Raw genomic sequence first — 16,045 nt, 5'->3', positions numbered from 1 at the left:
TACTTCATTTAAAAAATTAAAAAAGGACTTCCCTGGTGGCGCAGTGGTTGAGAGTCCGCCTGCCGATGCAGGGGACACGGGTTCATACCCTGGTCCGGGAAGATCCCACATGCCTCGGAGCGGCTGGGCCCATGAGCCATGGCCGCTGAGCCTGCGCGTCCGGAGCCTGTGCTCCACAACGGGAGGGGCCACAACAGTGAAAGCCCCGCGTACCGCAAAATAAATAAATAAAAATTTAAAAAATTAAAAAAATAAAATGGGAGTGAGAATGATGAGCTGGCTGGGAGGGGCAAGGGCATCGGGACCACTGGAGCCTGAGCTCCAGGAAGGGGTCCCATCAGTAGTAGCTTAGCTGACCTTTGGGTTATTCTTGCTGGGCCTCTGCATTCTCCTTTGTAAAGTGGAGATGATAAGGAACTCCCTGAGTTGCTCAGAGAGTTCCGGTGAAAATGCTGAGTGCCCCAAGGAGGGATTCTCAAGGTCCAGCTCACTCTTCATCACACCTTCTGATCCCCAATAGACATACTGAAAAGTGTTCAGTTTCACTTTTTAATCAGAGAGCGGCAACTCAAACTACACTTGAGACACACCCTTTGGCCATCATATTGGCAAAGATCAAAGAATGAGAAACGCAATGTCAGCGAGGCTGCGGGGGAGCACGCACTCCTGTGCTGCCTGGGGAAGTGGAAGTGGGCACACCGTCTTTCCCGAGCTGCCACCATCAGAGGTGGCTTTCCTGCAAAATGGAGGAAGCCTAAGCTCTGGGCCCCTCATTTCCATGGCTTCGTCCAACACCCTGGGAGGTGCCCTTGCAATCTTGCACTCTTTTTTTTTTTTTTCCTGGGCTGCGCCAGCCGTGGCTTACAGAATCTTAGTTCCCCGACCAGGGATCGAACCAAGGCCCAGCAGTGAAAGCGCCAAGCCCTAACCACTGGACCGCCAGCAAATTCCCTACTCTTTTTCTTCAAGAGGGTTTCCAATTTGGTATAAACTTCAGGCTCTACGCATCCTGGGCCCGCCTCTGTTCTTTTTTTGTGTGTGTGGTACGCGGGCCTCTCACTATTGTGGCCTCTCCCGTCGCGGAGCACAGGCTCCAGACGCGCAGGCTCGGCGGCCATGGCTCACGGGCGCAGCCGCTTCGCGGCATGTGGGATCTTCCTGGACCGGGGCACGAACCCATGTCCCCTGCATCGGCAGGCGGACTGTCAACCACTGCGCCACCAGGGAAGCCCCTTTTTTTTTTTTTTTTTTTTTTTTTTTTTTTGGCCGCGTTGGGTCTTCGTTGCTGCGCGCAGGCCTTCTCTAGTTGCAGCGAGCAGGGGCTACTCTTCATTGCGGTGTGTGGGCTTCTCACTGTGGTGGCTTCTCTTGTTGTGGAGCACGTGCTCTAGAGCGCAGGGGCTTCAGTAGTTGCAGCACGTGGGCTCAGTAATTGCGGCACGTGGGCTCAGTAGATGTGGCACACAGGCTTAGTTGCTCCGAGGCGTGTGAAATCTTCCTGGACCAGGGATTGAACCCGTGTCCCCGGATTCTTAACCACTGCGCCACCAGGGAAGTCTCCTGGCTTCAGAGTGTTAATCATGACATTGTGAGTCCTTTTTTTTTTTTAAAGTCCATATGATTTAAATTTATTTATTTATTTATTTATGGCTGTGTTGGTTCTTCGTTTCTGTGCGAGGGCTTTCTCTAGTTGTGGCAAGCGGGGGCCACTCTTCATCGCAGTGCGCGGGCCTCTCACTATCACGGCCTCTCTTGTTGCGGAGCACAGGCTCCAGACGTGCAGGCTCAGTAACTGTGGCTCACGGGCCCAGTTGCTCCGCAGCATGTGGGATCTTCCCAGTCCAGGGCTTGAACCCGTGTCCCCTGCATTGGCAGGCAGATTCTCAACCACTGCGCCACTAGGGAAGCCCCTGTGAGTCCTTTTTGAGCAAGGTCACAGATCATATACTTGTAAAGATATGTGCCTATAGAAATTCAATGTGAGGACTTCCCTGGTGGTCCAGTGGTTAAGACTCCATGCTCCCAATGCAGGGGGCCCAAGTTCAATCCCTGGTCAGGGAACTATATCTCGCATGCCACAACTAAGAGCCTGCATGCCATAACTAAAGATCCTACACGTGGCAATGAAGATCCTGCATGCTGCAACTAAGACCTGGTGCAACTAACTAATTAACTAACTAAATAAATATTTTTTAGAAAAAGAAATTCAATACGGCATTGTTGGCAACCTCCCCAATTGGAAACAACTCGAAGGTCCACGAGACCAGTTGGGCCAAATTATGGCTCATCTCTGGGATGGAACATCACATGGCAGTTTAAAAGGTGGCCAACCATCCATTGTTAAGTTCAAGGTATAGAATTTCAGTGCACTACACATACTTTTTGTTTATAAAAAAGGAAGAAAATAGTAGTAATAAAGATTCACTCAGGGAATTCACCGGTGGTCCAGTGGTTAGGGCTCTGTGTTCTCACTGCCAAGGGCCTGGGCTCGATCCCTGGTCGGGGAACTAAAATCCCACAAGCCACACAGTGCGGCCAAAAAAAAAGTTTCACTAAACAAATAGGTTTTGAGAGCTTCTTATGTATAAGGTACAGTTGGAGGCACTGGGGACATAAAACAGACAATATAGTGGAGGAGACAGACAGTGAACAAGAGAAGTGAGTGAAACATGGTAGTTTAGAGGGTAAACAGTAACATGGGGGAATAAAATTGGAAGAGGAAAGGATGAGAGATTTCGAAATTGTCAATTGGGTGGTTTCAAGGAAGGCCCTGAAGTGGAAGTGACATTTGAATAAAGAGCTGAAGCGAGGGTGTCCTGAATTTGGCAGGTATTTGGGGAATTTTATATTTATTTATTTATTTATTTATTTCTGTGGCCGCACCACATGGCTTGTGGGATCTTAGTTCCCTGACCAGGGATTGAACCTGGACCCCAGCAGTGAAAGTGCCAAGTCCTAACCACTGGACTGCCAGGGAATTCCTGGGGAATTTTAAGAGAATTAAGTTGTATGTGTAGAGAAGGTCTCTGAAAGGCTGTTAACCGTAACCACATAAGGGGCAAAGTACTCCCCCTTTTCATGCTTTAAATCACAAAATGAAATTATCAGCAACCTCAGGGAATCTGGTCTGCCCTCTTATAAGTGTCATCACCTCCTGTAAGGGTGTTCCATAACATTTAGCATCACTTATAAAAACAGGTTAATTATGTCTAAGTTTTGATTAATGCACGTAACCCTCTGGACTCTGTAGCCAAATTCAGCAGGTCCCTTCTGAGCGTCTTTCAGTTCCTAGAATGCACCAAGCTCACTCACCACAGGGCCTTTGCACGGGCTGTGTGCCCTCTGCCTGGACAGCCACCCCCTCTCACCCACCCTCAGCCTCTCCCCAGTCCTTGTTGCAAGACATCGCCCACATTTCTGATTTCTGTTATTTCACGTGTACTTGAGCCTTCCCTCACGAGGACAGGGATAGGGTCTGCCTTTTCATCACCTTAACACGCTTCACCTCCCCACCCCCCAGCACACAGCCTGTCACTCAACTCTGATTTAGAGGACGAAGAAACGATTCTTTCCGTTGAAAATTTTAAGCTCCCACAACTAACTGTAAGGTTTCATTGGCAGGAGGGTGGGGCATCCCCCATCCACCCCCAGCACAAGCTGCCAGGTCAGGCTTCCAGGAGTCATTGCCCAGTGCCTGGCATCTATTTATTGGAACCAGAAAAGAGGAAAAGCAGATAGAGGCCAGAGAGAGAGGATGGTGTCTCCTTTCCGTGGAAGAAGGTAATTCAGGCATAAAGCAGTAACACAAGCTTCCAGAACACCTTTGAACCCTCTTGCGGACCGGCTCAACTCACCCCCTCCTTCACCCGGGGGTGGGGTGGGGGGCGCGGCGCCTTTAAGGCTCCCGGAAACGGCCGGCAAGACCGGAAGTGACCCGCTTTAGTGCACCTCTTCACGTGGTGCGGGGGGGAAGTGACGCGCGCGGCCCGGGAGCTGCGGACGCGGAGGCCGACGGAGCCGGAGTCACGGACGCCGCGGGGTCTCCGGGACAGGTGACCGGGGGAGGGGGCCGGGAGCGCGCCCGGAGAGGGCGGGGCCTGACGCCCCACGTACAGGGAGCGGGTGCGGGCACGGGCGGGGTAGCGAGCAGCCCGCGGGGGCGGGGTCAGAGTACTCTGCGGGGGGCGGGGACTGGACGCCCACATGGGAAGCTGGAGGGGTACTGGAGGGGCGGGACGTCGGTGGGTGGGCAGGGCCGGTGTGGGCCGGGCTGAGGGCGAGTCCGGAGCGTGGTTGGGCTGCTGGGGCGGGGCCGAAAAGTAGTGCTTGGGCTGGGAGCGGGGCCAAGTGTTACCCGGAGAGCTAGGGGCGGGGCCGGGACTCTGGCCGAAAACTCTGGGGGCGGGGCCAGAAAGTTTTGCCTGCCCTGGAAGTGGGTTCTTGAAGTCAGGGGCGGATCCAGGGGCTGACCCAGGGGCTGACCCGAGGGTGAGGGCGGGGCCAAAAGAGATGCCGGGGAGCTGGGGACGGGGCCAGAGTGCTGGCAGAGAATGCTGGGGGTGGAGCCAGAAAGTTTTGCGGGAGCCCGAGGCGCGGCCAGAGTGTGGTGAAGAAGCTAGCCGTTGATCCAGAACCTGGGGTGCCGGGGGGCGGGGTCAGATTTTGACTCGACTAGGCGGGGGCGGAGCCAGGGGCGTGACCAGAAGGTTGGAAGGGCGAATTGGAGGCGGGGCCAGGGTGTGGCTGGCGAGCCGGGGGCGGGGCCGGTGTAATAACGCGAGAAGGAGGGGCGGGTTTAGGCTGTTGCCTGGGGATCTAGAGGGCGGGGCCAGAGGATTGGCTGGGAAAGTCGGAAGCCGGGGGTGGGGGGATTAATGACGCGAGCATATGGGCGGGGCCATAGGTTTGGCGGGAAAGGCGGGGCCAGAAAGTTTGCCCTGGCCCGGGGCGGGCCTGTGGCGTTCTCTACCGGGTGGAGACTGAAGCTTTTACCTAGAAAGCCGCGGGCGGGCGGAGAAGTTTTGTCCGCGCTAGGGCGGGTACAGTTTCCCCTGGGACGTCAAGCCAGACCCAGGAAGTCTCTCCAGTGGGTACCGGGCCTGTTGGCGGAATCTTTGTGGGAGTGTGGGGAGGCAGCGGCACCTTTCTTAGGATGCTGCGGGTGGAGCTAGAACATTCCTGAGTGTAGGGGCAGCAAATAGGAGTGGGGTTCGAACTGTATTGACTGTGGGGTTATAAGACATTTGTGAAACTCCTGGGAAAGAGGCATATGTAGACTGCTAACGGGGATGTGGGCGGCACCGGAATGGGCACAGGGAGTTGGGCCTAGAACTTTCTTGTGCAGGTTGGGGCAGAGGCTCTACCTAAAGCTCTCCTGGGATGGAGGCCCAGGTTTAAACTCCCAGCACAGAGGTGTGGAGACTGACCTAGAATTTTCGTTTTGAAGGGAGCAGTATGGGATGTTTTCCTAAGTGGTGGGGCGGGACCAGAACTTTTCCAAGGTGGGTGTGATTACATTGTTTTTATGGGAAATGGGTGGGTCCAAAACGTTTCGGAGAGGACTGAGTCTAAACATTTCCAGGTAAGGGGCGGACTAGCACTTCAAGAAGGTGTGGGAGTGAGGGCTAACATTACCTTGGAGTGCAGGTGTTTGTGTGCGCGCGTGTAGTGTGTGCGTTAGAGGAGCCCCCGTCATGGGAGAGGAGGAGACAGATTGGGTAGAGTCATTGGCCTTAGTCCTTCTGTTCCCTCTGACCTCAGGAACCCCGAGTGCTGTGTCCAGATTCTGCAGGGAAGGTTTGCTGGGACCCTGGTCCCATCCTGCCAGCGGAATGGTGAGAAGGAAAGTGGGGTCTCTGGGATCTGAGCTTTGGGGCAGGGGCCTTGGGAGGAGGGGACCCAGGTTCCTGACTCTCAGACAGCAGATTGAATGGCACTGGGGTGGGTGTAGGTTTTCCTCACTGTCTCTGAACTGTCTACCCCTCTCAGTCGGCCACACTGGATCTGAAATCGAAGGAGGAGAAGGATGCTGAGCTAGATAAGAGGATCGAGGCTCTTCGGCGGAAGAATGAGGCCCTCATCCGGCGCTACCAGGTGCCCTAGCCCCGCCCTGGGAGACCCCATCCCCTCTCCTCCCCGCAGTGAGTTTCCCTCACCTCTCCCTTCCTTAAAACCTTTTCATGACTTTTCATCACTCTCGGGATAAAAGCCAAAGGCCTTAGCCTGGGATCCCTTCTTTCATTCCATCATTCATTCATTCATTTGTTCACAAGTATTCTCCAGTGTCTTCACTGCACCAGGCCCACTGCTGAGTGGTGCTGGGGAAGCAGCAGTGATGGAGATGGCCCTGGTCCCCGGGCCTCACAGGCCAGTAGGGATCCAGCTGTGGCTTCAGTCAGTGATGACAGAGTGGGCAAGGCTGGGATGGAGGAGTTCAGGGTTCTGTGGGAGCCCAGAGGGGGCTCTTCACCCAGGCGGGGGGATACTAAGGGGGCTTCCTGGAGGAGGGGATTCTGAGACCTAAAAGGTGAGTAGACCATTAGTCGAAAAGGAAAGCATAACACGTTTCGCACAGAGGGAACAGTTTGTGCAAAAACTTGGAGCTTAAAGTGGGAGGGTCAGTTGGGGGATATTGACCTGGAGTGATCAGCTGGGGCCAGGCCATACAGGGCCCAGAACACAAGCAGGCTAAGAGTTTGGACTTTTTCCTAAGGACACTGTGGAGCCCTGGAGGGCTCTGAGGGGGAGTGGGGCCAGGTCAGAATGCCTTTTTAGGAAGACTCCTCTGGCTTCTGTGTGGTGGGTGGAAGGAGGGGATACTGGAGACAAGGAGGAAGCTGGGGCAGGGACTCCAGTGGGGGATGTGGAGAAGAGGTGCCCGGCCTGGGACAGGGCTTTTGGGAGGGACTCAGTGACTGACGGGCCGTGGTGGAGTTAGAGAGGAGAGAGGGTCCAGGACGAGGCCCAGGCCCCTGTCACAGGTGACAGAGTAGGTGGTGGGGCTGTCCCTGAGATGGGATGAGGAGTGGGTTTCACTTATTCATTCTTCATGCGTTCGTTCATTTAAAACAAAAACAAAACCATACTGAGCCTCTGTTGTGTGCCAGGCAGTGTTCTAGGCTCGGGGTATACATCAGTGAACAAAACAGGCAGACGATTAGCAAAATACACATAACGCGGGGTAGTGATGGGTCAGGGAAGGCCTTCCTGAGAAGAGGACTTTTGAGCGGAGACCTGAAGGAGGTGAGGGACTGGAGGATCTCTGGGGGAAGAGTGTTCCCGTGGGAGGGAACAGCGGGTGAAAAAGACCCTGAGGCAGGTTTGAGCCTCGTAGGTTCCAGGAACAGTGAGGAAGTCAGAGTGAGGGGAGAGAGCCGGAGGTGAGTTCATGGTGGTAACGAGACCAGACTCTGTAGGGCCCTGTCGGCTGTGGGGAGGCCTTTGGCTCTGACTCAGAGATGGGTACACAGGAGGGTTCTGAGCAGGGGAACAGCCTGGTGGAGTTTGAGGGAAGATGCTGAAGTGACCAGCTTTCTTGCCTAGAGCTCCAGAGAGAGGTCTGGGCTGGGACAGACTTGGGAGAAGTTCAGGGGGCTGTGGGAATCCAGCTGGTACAGAGGACCCCTGACACTCCCTATCTCTGTTGTTTGCTCCTAGGAGATTGAGGAGGACCGTAAAAAAGCTGAACTCGAGGGAGTAGCGGTGACAGCTCCCCGGAAGGGCCGCTCAGTGGAGAAGGAGAATGTGACAATGGAAATGGTGAGCTCCACGCCGGGGTGGGGACTCGTGAGTACAGGGCGGGGGCGATTGAGAACTAAAGGCCTTCCCAGCTGCCCCAGACCTGTGGGAGCCTTGATCCTGGCAGCTGCCCTCTGGGCCTGGGATGTCCCCGTCTCCCTGCCCCAGTGACTGTACTTTCCCCCCTCCCCCCTTTCCAGGAGAAGAACCTGGGTCCCTCCCGGAGGTCTCCTGGGACCCCTCGGCCCCCAGGGGCCAGCAAGGGAGGCCGGATCCCCCCTCAGCATGGAGGCCGGGCAGGCATGGGCCGGGCATCCCGCAGCTGGGAAGACAGTCCCGGGGAGCAGCCTCGAGGAGGAGCTGGGGGCCGCGGCCGGAGGGGTCGGGCCAGGGGGTCCCCTCATCTCTCTGGAACTGGAGATGCCTCAACTGCCAACCGCAAATCCAAGGTGGGAGCCGAGCAGGGGCTGGAGTCCTCTGGCGAGGCTCCACGTTGTCCTGTTTCTGTTCCTGCTCTCAATGTCCTGTTTCTGTTCCTGCTCTCAAACTGATTGTCTCCTTCATCCATCTTTGTCTGCTTCTTTTTCGGCTCCTCTCTTCAGCTCTTTTTCATCTCTTCCCTCCCTCCCTCCCTCCCTCCCTCCCTCCTTCCCTCCTCCAGGCCAGTGCTTGTAGGTACTCTCCCTGTCTCTTTCTATCTCTCCTGTTTCGCTCTCTGTCTGCTGTGTGCTTGCCCACCTGCCTTTCCTTGCCCGTCTCTTTTTTCTCTTTCTGGTGCCGTCTGGTGGGTTCTGTCCAGTAGCGCACGCGCGCACGCTTTCTCTTGCATGTGTGCGTACGCACGTGCTCTCTGTCACTCCCTGGATTTGTTGGTGGGAAACAGTGATGTTCTTACTGTAACTGCTCCCAGTGCCCCACCACACAGGTTAGCAGAATGGGAGGCTGTCTGGCGTGGTGGCTGAGGGGTCAGCCTTCTTCTGTTAGTTCCCTGTCCTTGGGCAGCTCACTTCCCCTCTGAGAACTTCCTGGTTCTCACTCTTAAACGGGAATGAAAATCAGGTTTAAAGGTTATTGTAAGCATCGTGTGACATCAGACATTGAAACTCTCAGAGTAAGTGCTCAGTGAGTGTTACTTAAGGATGGTTATTACTTGTAGGTGCTAAGCTGTTGTAACTGAAAGACCCCAAAATGCCATGGCTTCAGTCAAATGGTTCATTTCTCTCTTGTATGCTGAGTCCTGGAAATGCCGCGTGCTCATCTAAAATTCTGTTACCTTGGAAGGAGAGGAGAATGGATTGTGGGGGTCACCTGGCCATGTGCCGAGTTATTACTGTGGCATTGTTACCGTGCCAGCCATAGTGTGCTGGGGTTCCCACCCCTCTCCCAGGTTCAGAGTTTTGCTAGAAAGATTCACAGCTAAGATTTATTACAGGGAAAGAATACAAAATAAAATCAGCAAAGGGAAAGAAGGGCCCATGGGCTGAAATCTGAAGGATACCAGGTGCCAGCTTCCAAGAGTCCTCGCCCAGTGGAGCCACATGGGCTGCACTTCATTCTTCCAGCATTGACAATACGTGTCAGAGGTCATCGACTGGGGACTCATTAGGGACCTAGTGCCCAGGCTTTTTATCCGGGGCTGGTCATGTAGGTGCCCTCTGCCTAGTACACGCACAAATTCCAGACCCAAGCGGAAAGCAGGCGGTCAGCACACGCTGTATTTGCACAAACAGTCGAGGTACGTTGAGCCCCTTTATCGGTTGACGGGGGACACACTGAGAGCCAATGCCCAGCTGCCAGCCAGGGGCTGCCATGCACGCAGGCCTAAGAAGAGAGCCTCAGAAGGTGACGGACGCTCGGGTTGAGTGGTTCTTTCTGACGCCCTGTGTCTCTCTTTGTCCCCTCCCTCCCCCACCAAGGAGTGGGAGGAGCGGCGCAAGCAGAACATTGAGAAGATGAATGAAGAGATGGAGAAGATTGCAGAGTACGAGCGCAACCAGCGGGTCAGTGCCTCGGGCGCCCCCTGGCGGTGGGGCGGAGCCGCCCGCCCCCGGGAGCCCACCAACACCCCCCACCTCCGTGTACCCGCAGGAAGGTGTGCTGGAGCCCAACCCAGTGCGGAACTTCCTGGACGACCCCCGGCGACGCAGCGGGCCCCTGGAGGAGCCTGAGCGGGACCGTCGGGAAGGCAGTCGCCGGCACGGGCGCAACTGGGGGGGCTCCGACTTCGAGCGGGTGCGTTGCGGCCTCGAGCAGGAGCGGCAGGTGCGTGCCGGCAGCCAGGGCTCCCAGGGCCACGACATTCCTTCCGGCAGCCAGTCTCTGGGTTCAGGGGTGGGGTGTGTGTGGAGGGCCGGATGCGGCGCAGGAGACACAGAGTAGGGAGAGGCCGCAGCCCTGCACTCAGGCTTCGCCCCGCCCCCCCCACCCCGCCCAGTGATTGTCGGTTCTTGAGCCAGCACCACACTGCTTTCCTTCTGAAGCTTTCTGTGTGTTTTGGCGATGTTTTCTCATTACTAACGTTAGTGATATTTACTGGGCGGGGCCAGGCACTGTTTTGGGTGCTGGGACTAAATCAGTGACCATGTAATAAGATGTCAGGTAATGGCAAATGTAGAGAAGAAAACTCCAGCCCAGCTGGGTCAGGGGACAGAGGAGAGAGGGATGCTACTAAGAGACAGAGACCTGGGATGGCCTCTCTGAGAAGGTGCCACATGGGCAGATGTGGCTTTGATCTTCTCCACGTGTGACCTGGAGCCGGTGGCTCTACCCCCTTCCCCCAGCTTAGAGGGCCTGGGGGAGGGGGTGTGGCAGGGGAGGGTTGTAGCTGGGTCCTGACTGCCTGTCTGCTGGGGGCAGGGCCGCCGGGCCGGCCTGGGTGGCGCTGGGGACATGACGCTCTCCATGACGGGCCGGGAGCGGTCCGAGTACCTGCGCTGGAAGCAGGAGCGGGAGAAGATCGACCAGGAGCGGCTGCAGCGGCACCGCAAGCCCACCGGCCAGTGGCGGAGGGAATGGGATGCTGAGAAGACTGATGGCATGTGAGTCTCTGCCCTGCCTGTTCTGTTTGGCTTCTCGACCTCGGCCCTGACTTCTGACTCCTTTGCCTGTCTCTGGTTTCTCACCCTGTGTATCAGTTAGCAGTTGCTAGGTGATGCTGCGTAACCACCACCAAATCTCAGGGACACATGAAAGCATTTCTTTCTCACGTGTTCACAGGTCTCCTGGGTTGGGCTGATCCAGGCTGGACTTGAAGCTGTGGGTCTACCTGGGTGTGCCTTCCCTTCGGGCTCCCTGGGGACGTGCTGGCCATGGCACTGGCAGATGTGCAGGCGGGAGAGTGGACACACTTCCATATTGTGTTAGCCAGCAGACCCTGCATTGCTGTGGCAGGAACTTAAACTCTGCCCACTCTAGTGGGTGGTACTGCAGTGGCTACATGGCCAAGGGCACAGATGTGAATTCTCACACAGGGAGGGCATGAAGAGTTACTTATAGTGATTACAGCTCTGCATCCTCTCTTCATCCCTCTAACCTGTTCCCCACCAACCCAAACTCCTTATCCCGGTGGCATTATTATCCTCAGGTCTGACTCTGTGCCCTTTCGGGTCCCAGGAAACATCCCGTTAGTCAAACTTAAAGCAAAGCCATCATCCACAGGAGCCCTGACTTCCATAGCGAAGACAGAGAGGTTCTGGAAGAGCCGCCCAACGGCAGTCTTACGGTCAACAGCTGTAGTTTTTACATCATCCTGTATCCTCTGCCGTGGCGCTGGCTGAAGAAAGAGGATCTTGTCTGTGTGCCTGGCGGTCAGAGCATTTATTTTTGGATTGTGAGCTAAGCCTGTGCCAGCGTGAGAAATGTTTTGCACAGATACTGTAGCTGATCTTTCTAAGGTGTAGACAGGTGGGGCTTTGGGGGAGATGTTCTCAGGGTTAACACTGAGAAAATAATTGTTTTCCTCTTACGTCCTCAAAGCAGCCGGCAGTAAGTCTCACTACTGCACATGTGCAGTGATTTCATGAGCAAACATTTATTGAGTCCCTCCTGTGTGTCTTGGAAGGTTCTAGGTGATGGGGATATAGCTGTGAGGAAAATGCTTCTGTCTTCATGGAACTTAGAGTCCAGTGGGAAAGATGGGCAATGAATAGAGCTCATGTCAGATGCTGAAGAATAATGAAGCAGAGTATGGAGAGGGTTGGAGGCTGCTGTTCTGGACTTAGATAATATATGTAATAATATGTGATTAGGAAGTTTAGGAAAGCCTCCAGACTGAGGGCTGAAGGAGGTTAGGGAGTGAGTCGCTGAGAGATCTGAGGAAGAGCAAAGGCCCTGAGGCAGGAGCTCCATGTGGTAGGAGAACTTGCTTAGCTGGGGAGGTGAGAAAGAGTGATAGGAAATGAGGCCGGACAGGGAGCTGGGGATCATGTACTTTCCAAATTTTTGTTCACGGGCGGGCAGGCTTTCAAATACTGAATTTTTTTCTTCTGTATTTGTCACTACGATGTCAAATTTGCCCCTTGTCTTTCACCTGGTCCTGTCCTCGTTTTAGTCAGTGACATTCCTCACCTCTGCCCGCTTCTGGTTGACCACCTTGCCGTCTATGATCTTGATTTCTGACCCTGGCCCCCATCTCTCCCCCTAATCTCTTCCCACCCTCCTGTTCTCCCTGTGCCCCCAGCTGCCTGCTCACCCCCTTTCTCTTTCCCCAGGTTCAAGGATGGCCCAGCCGTGGCCCTGGAACCATCCCACCGCTACGGTGAGTGGGAGTCCTTGGCTGGGGTGAGGCAGCTGGCTGGGCAGGGGCCAGGGGAGGGGTGGGCGTGGTTTGTGCCATGCCCTCCACCCCCAACTTCCCCTGGGTTTTGTTGCAGATGACCAGGCCTGGGCCCGGCCTCCCAAGCCCCCCACTTTCAGGGAATTCCTATCCCAGCACAAAACTGAGGTCAGCCGTAGAAAGAGGAAGAGCGGCCGACCTCAGGCCAAGGCAGCCCCCCGTGCCTACAGGTGGGGGCACCCCTTCCCCTTGCACATGCACAACCCCAGCGGGGCTGTGTGGCTCTACCCCTGCCCATTCTCTGGCTTGTGTGTGGGAGGGTGTGTCTTTCTGTCCTGTCTTGGCCCTGCCTGCCTCGGGCACTCGTCTCCCTGTGGGTCAGGAACTTGGTTTTGGGGGTGTTGGGGCCTGGCTCTCCACTTTGCCCTCATCTGTCCTCTCCTCCCCTCCCATCCGGGTCCTCTTCTGCCACTTGGCCCTCCTCCACCTGTCCATCCCTGACGGGCACGCCCACCATTTCCTCCTCCTGGGTGCTCCAGCGTGCCAGCTCCCCCCACCCAGCTGAATGTTGCAGCTCTGTCTCTGGGGGGTGGCGCTGGGGGTGGGGAGCCCTTCCTCTTTCCACCTGGGCTTCACCCCATTCCTCTGTTCCCTCCAGTGACCACGATGACCGCTGGGAGACGCAGGAGGCAGTGTCTGCAGCCCCTGAGCCCACCCAGCCCTCTACCCCTGAGGAGGCGCCCATGCAGGTAGGGTGGCGTGTCATCTCTGGCAGGTGGTGTGAGAATGCCCAGGGCCCACACCCTCTCCCCGACCTGCCGTGTGTTTCTCACAGCCGCCCGAGAGCCCGGCCCCTGCCCATCAGCCTCCCGAGGACGAGGACGAGGGTGAGGAGGGCGAGGGCCGGGAGGGCGAGGGTGACGACGGGGAGGCCGAGGAGTGGGAAGACATGAGTGAGGATGCGGAGGAGGAGGAGGAGGAGGTCGAGGAAGAAGAAGAGGCTGATGAGGAGGGAGAAGAACCAGCCCGGGACCACCGGCCCCACGAGCCTGAGCCCAGTGGGAGCCCCAGCGGGGAACGTGGCGACGAAGAGCCCGCCAGGCCGGAGGAGCCCCTGCCACTCCCCCAGGCCCCTGCCACGCCTTCCAGCCCCTTCTCGCCCACCGGGGGCCACCAGCCTGTGTCCGACTGGGGTGAAGAGATGGAGCTGAATTCTCCCCGGACCGCCCATCCGGCTGACGCCCTCTCTCCGGGTGAGGCCTGGCCTTTCGGAAATGCGTGAAGCTGGCTGCTTGTGTGTGTGCTTGAGGGGTACATGGGGGACCCTCAGGCTCAGCCCCAGGACCCCGTGTGTCCCACCGCCCTGGTGGCTAGGGAGGATGGGCCATGCCTGCCTCTGGAATGCCCACCCCCAGATCCTGCCCTACTGCGAGCTATTCAGAGTGTCCTCTCCAATAAAGAGTTCACTTTCTCCAATGACCCTCCCCACGTGTGTCCTTGAACCCCCTTCTCACTCCCCAAGGGCCTTCTGTCTTGGGTGGGGGGATACTTGGAGGGGAAGGGGCTTGACTGGGCCTCCTCCTCCTCCAGGAGGTGACCAGCCAGCCCCTGCCTCCTTGAAGAGTGGGCCCAGCCTCCCAAGAACCCAGAAAGCTGAAGAGGAGGGGTCTGAGACAGCTCCAGGTGGGGGAGCGGCTGTGTGGTGGCCTTCCTTCTGCTTCCTCTTGGGCTGAGGGGAAGAGGGTTTGGGGGGAGTAGAACGGGGTGGAGTGGGTCTCCACCATGGGTGTGGGGAGCAGCTGGACGGGGGCGGGGGTGAGGGGGGGTGGGATTACGCTGCTGGGAAAGGTGGGCGTGAAGGGGGTGGGGCTAAAGGAAGGACTTCCCCCCGGGCCGAGCCGCTAGGAATTGAGTGTGTATGGGGTTTGCGGGTGAGAAGGTGGAGCCAGGATGGGATTAGGATTTAGAGACCCATCCCAGGGGTTCTGGAAAGTAATCTAAAAATAAGGGGGTGGGCTAGGTTCAGGGGGAGGAGCTAAGGGCAGGGTTAGAAATTTAAGTAGGTCAAAAATAAGAATGGGGAGGGGCAGAGTAATAGATTTAGCTGTGGGCGGGATTAGAGTTTTGAGGTGTAAATTAGTAAATTGGGGTAAATTAGAATAGAAATAGGTAAAATAGTGGGGTAAAAAAATTGGGGTAAAATAGAATGTTGGGGCCAGCGGACCTGGAGCCAGAGGCCAACCCTGTCTCCACCTCCAGCACGTGGAAGCCAGATTGTGAACCACGGACCTCCCCCAGGAGTGGGATTAGGATTTCGGGGTAGAGCCAAGGAAGGTCTGGTTAGGACTCAGGAGGTGGGCAAGGGAAGTGAAGGGTAGGTCCTGTGGGGCAGGCGTGATAGAGGTTGGCTTAGGCCCGTGGTGGGGTGGGCCCGCGATCCGAGAGGACGGAGTTTATGGTGGTGGCTGAGGCCGGGGTGCCCAAGCGCTTTGCCTTTGGGTCACGTGACTGCGATCTCGTTATATCAGATTATGTATTCGATTGTAAACAGGGTACTGCTGGGGTGGGTGTTGCTGCGTGGGTCCACTCCGAGGATTAAAGGAGTCTGAGACTCGTAAACCGCTTAACGCGGGGTGGGCGGCAGCCAGGCTCAGTGGGGCAGAGGGGCGGGGCTAGAGCGTCCCGGGTCCGGCGGTAGGGGTGCAGGGGTTACTGCTGCCCTCCAGTGACCACCCCTTCTCTTTCCAGAGGCGGACCCTGAGGGCCAGGAGACGGCGGAGATCACCGACTTCCAGAGGGTGCGTTTCTGCAAAGTGGTGGCGGCCGCTTCGCCACCGGGGGCCGCCCGCTGACCGCGCCCGCTGACAGTGGCCTCTGCGCTCTGCACTAACCTGCTGCCTCGCTCCTCTGTCCTCTGCTTCCGCTACACTCCAGCCAGGAGAGGGTTAAATGTAAGGGGGGAGGAGCCAGGGATAGTGAACCGGGTTGGGCCAGGGCTGTAGTCCAGTCTCACAAATGGGGGGCGCTGTGGCACCGGGGTGGCTGAGACGCCCCCGAGTTACCGCCTTATGGAGGCCATGGGGGTCTAGGTGCCAGTTTCCGGGCCGTTTTCCGCCTCCAGGAGCTTACATCTGGGGCATGGCGAATAGCCGGTGACTCCTGAAGGACTTGATTTCCTCGGCCGCCAGCCCGGTCCCTATTAAACGCAGTGCTTCCGCTAACCTTTGAACTGTGTTGCTGGCGGGGGCAGGCTGGGTTGCTGACCTTGGCGGGCTTTTTCGTGGCCGAAGAGGCGGGAGGAAGGGGGTCTTTCTTCCTCCACCCCCCCTGAAACGTCTTCCCTCCCCCCCTCCCACAGGCCTCCCCGAACTCCTGAAGACGCTGCTGGGAGGGGACTGAAGCTTCCCCGCCTTGATGGGGAGGGGGAGGCAGGAGGGGCTTAGTCTGGATCTCCGGGCTGTGCTGTCTCGTCCCCGGAGCCCACTCTGGACCCCATGGTTTTAGAGGGGGAGAAATTGAGGGTGGTGGGGGAGG

At 56.9% G+C, this 16,045-nt stretch overlaps 1 protein-coding gene across 6 annotated transcripts; it reads left to right on the top strand.

Moving 5' to 3' along the window:
- Window positions 1–3,962: 3,962 nt before the first annotated feature.
- On the top strand, window positions 3,963–16,023 carry CCDC9 (coiled-coil domain containing 9). 6 transcript variants are annotated; one of them, XM_032613988.1, is made up of 15 exons: window positions 3,963–4,052; window positions 5,761–5,834; window positions 5,989–6,093; window positions 7,657–7,758; window positions 7,938–8,186; window positions 9,654–9,737; window positions 9,826–9,999; window positions 10,594–10,775; window positions 12,447–12,493; window positions 12,609–12,741; window positions 13,170–13,260; window positions 13,347–13,764; window positions 14,102–14,194; window positions 15,260–15,309; window positions 15,870–16,023. In XM_032613988.1, the coding sequence occupies exons 2-15, from the start codon at window positions 5,832–5,834 to the stop codon at window positions 15,885–15,887; spliced, it is 1,749 nt and encodes a 582-aa protein (XP_032469879.1). In that variant the 5' UTR covers window positions 3,963–4,052; window positions 5,761–5,831; the 3' UTR covers window positions 15,888–16,023. The 6 variants fall into 6 exon arrangements, with proteins under 6 accessions (XP_032469879.1, XP_032469882.1, XP_032469883.1 ...); XM_032613989.1 differs by lacking the exon at window positions 3,963–4,052 and adding an exon at window positions 4,917–5,086; XM_032613990.1 differs by lacking the exon at window positions 3,963–4,052 and adding an exon at window positions 5,127–5,501.
- Window positions 16,024–16,045: the final 22 nt, after the last annotated feature.

This window comes from Phocoena sinus, chromosome 19 (genome assembly GCF_008692025.1).
Source record: "Phocoena sinus isolate mPhoSin1 chromosome 19, mPhoSin1.pri, whole genome shotgun sequence".
NCBI lineage: Eukaryota > Metazoa > Chordata > Mammalia > Artiodactyla > Phocoenidae > Phocoena > Phocoena sinus.
This window is presented reverse-complemented; position numbering and strand designations above follow the sequence as displayed.